This window comes from Nicotiana sylvestris, chromosome 4 (assembly GCF_000393655.2).
Source record: "Nicotiana sylvestris chromosome 4, ASM39365v2, whole genome shotgun sequence".
Classification (NCBI taxonomy): Eukaryota; Viridiplantae; Streptophyta; class Magnoliopsida; order Solanales; family Solanaceae; genus Nicotiana; species Nicotiana sylvestris.
The window spans coordinates 71,043,217-71,049,216 of record NC_091060.1 but is presented as its reverse complement, the minus strand read 5'-3'; the positions used below and the strand labels follow the sequence as shown (position 1 = coordinate 71,049,216).

Sequence of the window (6,000 nt, the reverse complement as noted above, 5' to 3'; positions counted from 1 at the left end):
GTGTTATACGTTTGCTTTTTGGGTTTTAGATAAAATTATGTTCTAAATCTCCAACAAATTATTCAGCACACAACTAATCTTTACGCGTCGCCCTATAAACGGATAATCTACAAACACGCGCCACTAACAAATGTAGGTATGTACGTATGGCCATGGGCTCTCAATCCAGATAAGTCTCCGCGTCATCCTCGTTTACATTTAGCTCGTACGACACAATCGCCAATATCCGCGTAGACGAATTTTCTTCAACGGATTTTTGGGCAATCCTTTATCTTCTCCTTCTTCTCTACTTTTCAGAATCCTATTATCCGGTCGCTTGAAGATAAAGCAACTTGTTTCTCTCTTCCTATACGCAATAATTCTGTCATCTTTTTTCTAATTTAAGTTTCTGAATTTTCTTCTCTTTGGAGAAACAGGCGAAAAAAAGGAGTTTTGTTATTAAAAAAGAGAGGATAATTATCAGTCAAAATCCTCTCAGAACATTATCCATTTGCCTCGTTTTCTGTAATTTCCATTCTCATATTATATTTTCCTCTGCAATTAATTTTCTCCAATTTCCTTTAGAGAAAAAAAGGAAAGAAAGAAAGAAAACAAGATGATGAGAAGGCAACAGGATCAACAATCTAAGGTTTTCTACGAGCTCTCTTCGTTGATTTTAAATATTATAAGGTCACCACCGGGGCCGATTGAGTTTCCCGATGATTCTTTGACGGTGTCTCCGTCGACTTCAGGTAGGAGGACGGCGGTGGCAGGATCGATGCAGCATATTACTCCGGCGGGATTTGCGTCTCTGCTTTTGGGGATTTCATTTGCTTTGATGCTATGTGGATCTGTGACTTTCTTTATTGGATTCTTAATGATGCCTTGGGTGCTCGGTTTGGTCATGGTCTTTTACGTGGCTGGGATAGTCTACAGTTTGTCTATGATTGGACGAGCTATTTTCTGCCATATATCTTCTCCGCCGTCACCGAGAAAAGATTTTCAGCGTAAGAATTCATTCGCTTGTGCTGTGACTTTTTCCTTTTTTGTCCAAAGTTTGCGTATTTATCACTGTTTTGTTGATCGGAACATGCCATGTCAAGGGTTGTTAATCTTGGTAGACTTCATTCTTGTTTGTCTCTTTCAAATGTTGTAACTAGTTTCAATGATAATTCCTGTTGTCAATGGATAAGTTTTGATGATTGTGTGATCGCTGACCCGAGATAAGCTGGGTTACAGGTGTTTAGGTTTTGATAGATAAATGCTCTGCTTTTATGGCAACAATGTGGAATGCTTTGGCTTATAGTTATAGGGCCATTATATTGGCTGAAAACAAGTATGTCTGTACATAAGCTTGAGGAGCTTAGCTTGGCTTGGCTGGACAGTAGTACATGTTTATTTGGAAGTGGACATAACATTTTTTTTAACCGAAGAAAATTGGAATCTTGTGGATGAAATTTTTCTGTCCTTCTAAGTTCTAATATTTAATTTCTCTGACTTGATAATTTGGAGCTAAACACCTTTACTTCTTAAAGTTTTATCCTGTATTTTTTCGTACTGTCAAAAGAGTAACTTACTTTTCATTAATCTATCTGTATGATTTTACATTACGTTTGAGTTGTAGAAATTACTGGATGATCCATATTTAAAGCATATTGGCTTAGTATGTGAAAATCAAATAAGGTCGTAATAGTTCAACTCAAGGTTCCAATAAGGGAGAGGGTTTTGATTCTTTCAGTAATGACAAATTCTTTCCAAGGGCTTTCTCTGTAGTAGTAGTAGTAGTAGGTTAGTAGTTGTTTGTGGACTTTGCATTTAAATTTGTATTGTCAAAGGCTCATTTGAGGTGCCTTTAAGCCCTGAAGCTCAGATAAGCTCAGGGTATGCGCTTCGCCTCACTTAGGCTACACTTCAGTATAGGCAAGGCGCTAAGGCGTGCGCCTTATTGCCGGAATAAAGTGGTACAAAACAATAAGTATGATTGGCAAAAAGATATATTAATTGTTGAGGAAATCATTATGAATAAAATTGTCACTTTTTTCGTGCACTACACACACACACACACACACATATATATATATATATATATATATATATATATATATATATATATATATATATATATAATTAATTGCGCTTAAAGCCCTAAAGCCCCGATAGACTTGGACTGCTTTTTAATGTTTTTCGCCTTTGACAACACTGATTTAAATTAATTTAACCTGTCCATATGGTATTCTCTTTTGCATATATTCGATTGCATACCTTTATTTCTCTATAACCGGGACACCGTATTGCTTAATTTTTCACGTAGCTTACTAGCTGTAGCAGAGTGAACTGAAGTATAATGCAAATAAGCACGAGAAGGACAACTGAGTGGCAACTGAGATACAGTTGTTCCTGCAAGTTCACTCTGGATATGATTGAGAACGAGTGAACTTTCATCATGTACTTGTAAGCTATAAAAATGTATTATTCTTCATCAAGGAGTTGCACGGGCATAGTCATATAATCAAAAAGATCATAGGTAAGCCATATATGATTTTTGGAAAAGCAATCTGCAGAAGGAAGTTGGTATTATGCCTGTGAATCTAAAAAAGGGAAGGATCAACAGTTCTTAGTACTTGTATAATTGCTTTCCTTTGACATGTCTGACACCTTGTTTTGCCTACTTGTAAAGAACTGATTTTAAGGTTCCGACTACAGTGTATAAAGCAAGTCTAATGAGTTCCATCAGTATGGAAACTGTTCGAATGATTTTATATTTAGGTTGCTCAAGTTTTTGCTTGGATAATAGTCATAAGTGTCTATGATATATGATGCTCATAAGGAACCTGTTTTATTAGTAGAAATCAGCTTAACTTGCACGGTCCTACTTCTACCTATCTCTGTTTTTGGGCTTTCATACTCATTTTTTAACCATAATAAACCGGCTTTATTGCCCGTGGGTTTTGTTTTTCCACTGGTCATCCTTATCAAGGATGGTTCCTTGGGGGGGGGGGTTTGAGACACTGATATGGTGCAAGATGTCTTGTACACTTCTATGTGATTTTCCATGTCGTTAGTCGAAGAATTCTTTTCTGACTCCATTGTATGAACTTCTACTTGCAGCCTGGAAACTTTTCTGAAACAATTTTAACACTTGAAAAGGGACATTACAAGGCTGAGATGCAGCTTCCTGCAGTTTTTAAAGAATGGATGCAGGAGTGTTGATATTAATCGCTTGACTATATTGCATGCTGCTCTTTCCCGGTGGAGCAGGGAACAACTTCAAATATTTTTAGTCATTACTTACAGAGCAGGAAGCTCAAAATTTCTGTGCTTCATGTTTTTTCATCTCAGATTCTCAGCGCGCTGTTTTATGCCCCTCTTGTTCCATTAGAGATGTAAAAATGGTCGTGTTTTTTTCTTTTCCCTTTTTACCCTTCAAGTAACTTTGCTGGAAGTGAAGTACGGTTCAGACTTGATTAACATTCTACTTGTGAATATTTCCTTGATATATGAACACGTTACACGTCACTGGGAAAATATAGCGAATAACATTGCCCTGACCCAGGAGAATCTTATGTTTATCATTGACTGTCCAGGTTCTGAATTTGAGAACTACAACTCTCCGTGCTCCTCAACACTATCTAGCTTCATTTGAGGAAAAAAGAAAAAGAAAAGGAAAACAATACTTTGCTTTTAAGTCTGAGTAAGAAAATCTATTGTACTGGATACAATGTTCTGTCGGTTGTGTTTCTGTTTTTGATTATCTTTTGTATTCCTAATCAATCTCACCGACTAGTTAGCTGAGATGATACTTGTCACTTTCTATCTTTGTGAGAAACCCAAGCCAAAAAGTTGGTAGCCCCATCCCTGAACAAGTATGGCTCTTGAGCCCATAAGGGTCGGTAAGTTGGTTGAGTGAATGATTTTTTATATGGAAGATTTAGGATCGTTTTCTCTCACTAGCAACTTCCTCAATCAGAGTTTGTTGCATCGAACTTGTTTAGTACGGTTTATATTTTTTGTATGGTTTGCGAGTGCGAGCTATTGCACAATGAGTAGGTTATTCAATCTGCACCCGAAGGATAGCGGCACGTGAATTTCCCTGAGAATTTTCCAAAACAAAAAAAGTAATATGACTATTAGTTAGAAATGTATTTTTATGTTAGATCAATAGATCTTGTGTGTGCTTATGTTAGATTCGTTTGAAAGCAAGGATTTGTTGCAATATATGTCTATTATCTTGATTATTATTTCGGTCGGGCATCTATTTTTTATGTATTAGATGAGCTGGAGTTTCTATATCTGTGCTTATTGTTTTTTTATAAAGCTTGAGAGTAATTTAGTCATTTCACGTTAGTTCTTACAAATGCGATTGTTATCTCCCCTCCCTGAGCTGAGGGTCTTTCAGAAATAACCTCTCTACTTTTTAAAAGTAGGGGTAAAGTCTGTGTACACTTTACCCTCCCCAGACCCCATTTGTAGAAATACACTAGGTATGTTGTTGTTGTTGATGTTCTTACAAATGCCATTTACGTGGTGTCTACACAAATCTACCTGCAAGTAAGGGTGACAATTTGAGCCCAAATCCATTCAACTCATCCAACCCGCCCAGAGGTTAATGGATCGGACTACAAACATTTTAACTCATGGGTCTATTTGGACTGAGCTTAAGTTAACCTATTATTTTTTAGGGAAATTTTCGTTCCTATACCATATATGAAACTATATTACAAAAAATGTCCATAATTTGCAAATTACCCACCCTGCTAACAGATTTTCTACAAAATATAAACCATTCATTAAAAATAGAATCCTGTTAGCTGTACAATTCCTTTAATAGGCGCGCGAATGTTGGGATATTAAGGATTCTTCCAGATTTTATCCAACGCAAATCTCGCTATTAAATTTCGCCCGTTTCTCTCCAAAATTCACTACTCTATTTTTACGACAATACTCTGTTTCACTGGTTTTTCTGATTTCACAAATCAAAAGCGATTAAATTAGCTACAATTCTTCTGTAACAAGCGCAATTATGTCGAAAATCTCAATTATACTTCAACTGAATGGGAATTGGGATAGCTATGGGAGATATAGAGACTTTCAGGTCGATGGAATTATAGTCGGAGAGGATGCGAGTAATAGCCTATTGAATTCTACAATAGCAGAGCATCTAATGATAGATACATCCGAAAAAATAATTGAAATCAAATACATATCAACGAACATTGTCCTCCAATGGAAATTAGGAACGATATGAGTGTTCGTGTATACATGGAGACGAAAAAGGAAAACAAAAGCTTAGGAACATATCCGCTATGTATAACAGTACGTGATTTCAATTTGGAATTGAGTATCACCAATTCGAACACAGTTGCATGTTTGTTCTGTTACATTACTATCGAATTTTGGTTGTATATTACTGATCTACAATTTATCTACAATATTTCTACAAAAAAAAAACTACATGTCAAAGTCTATATATATATATATTAGTATTGAATTTCATTCTATCTACAATATTTCTACAATAAAACTACATATCATTTGTAGCTCAATATGAAATATAGAATTTCAATATTTCTACAAATTAACTACAGAATATCTACAAAAGACAATGTAGATAATTTGTAGATATTTTGTATTCAAATTGTATATGAATTATTTTTTGTTTGTAATGTAATTGTAGGTGAGGGCTTCAACAGATCATATCCATACAGTGATAGATGGTGTGAAGCGCTATATTGTTTGTCGTGAAAACAAGAGATGTAGCTGTGGGCAATTCCAGCTTGATGAACTTCCTTGTGCACATGCTTAGGCTGCTTTAAGGCACATGAATGAGTCTTATGAAAACTATTATTCTCCTTATTAAACAAGAGAGAGCCTCTTGCGTACTTATGAAATACCAGTAAATCCCCTACCTGATGAAAGCAAATGGAATGTGCCATAACATATAACTGAAGAAGTTGTAAATCCACCTTCAGGTGGGAAAAGATAGCCAGGAAGACCTCAAAAATAAAGATACAAAACATAAGA

The 6,000-nt window shown here is 35.8% G+C and overlaps 1 protein-coding gene across 1 annotated transcript; it reads left to right on the top strand.

Moving 5' to 3' along the window:
• Window positions 1–297: 297 nt before the first annotated feature.
• On the top strand, window positions 298–3,527 carry LOC104246511 (uncharacterized). The gene is made up of 2 exons (XM_009802321.2): window positions 298–986; window positions 3,088–3,527. Exons 1-2 carry the CDS (start codon window positions 596–598, stop codon window positions 3,102–3,104), a joined length of 408 nt encoding a protein of 135 aa, XP_009800623.1. The 5' UTR covers window positions 298–595; the 3' UTR covers window positions 3,105–3,527.
• The last annotated feature ends 2,473 nt before the right edge of the window (window positions 3,528–6,000 follow it).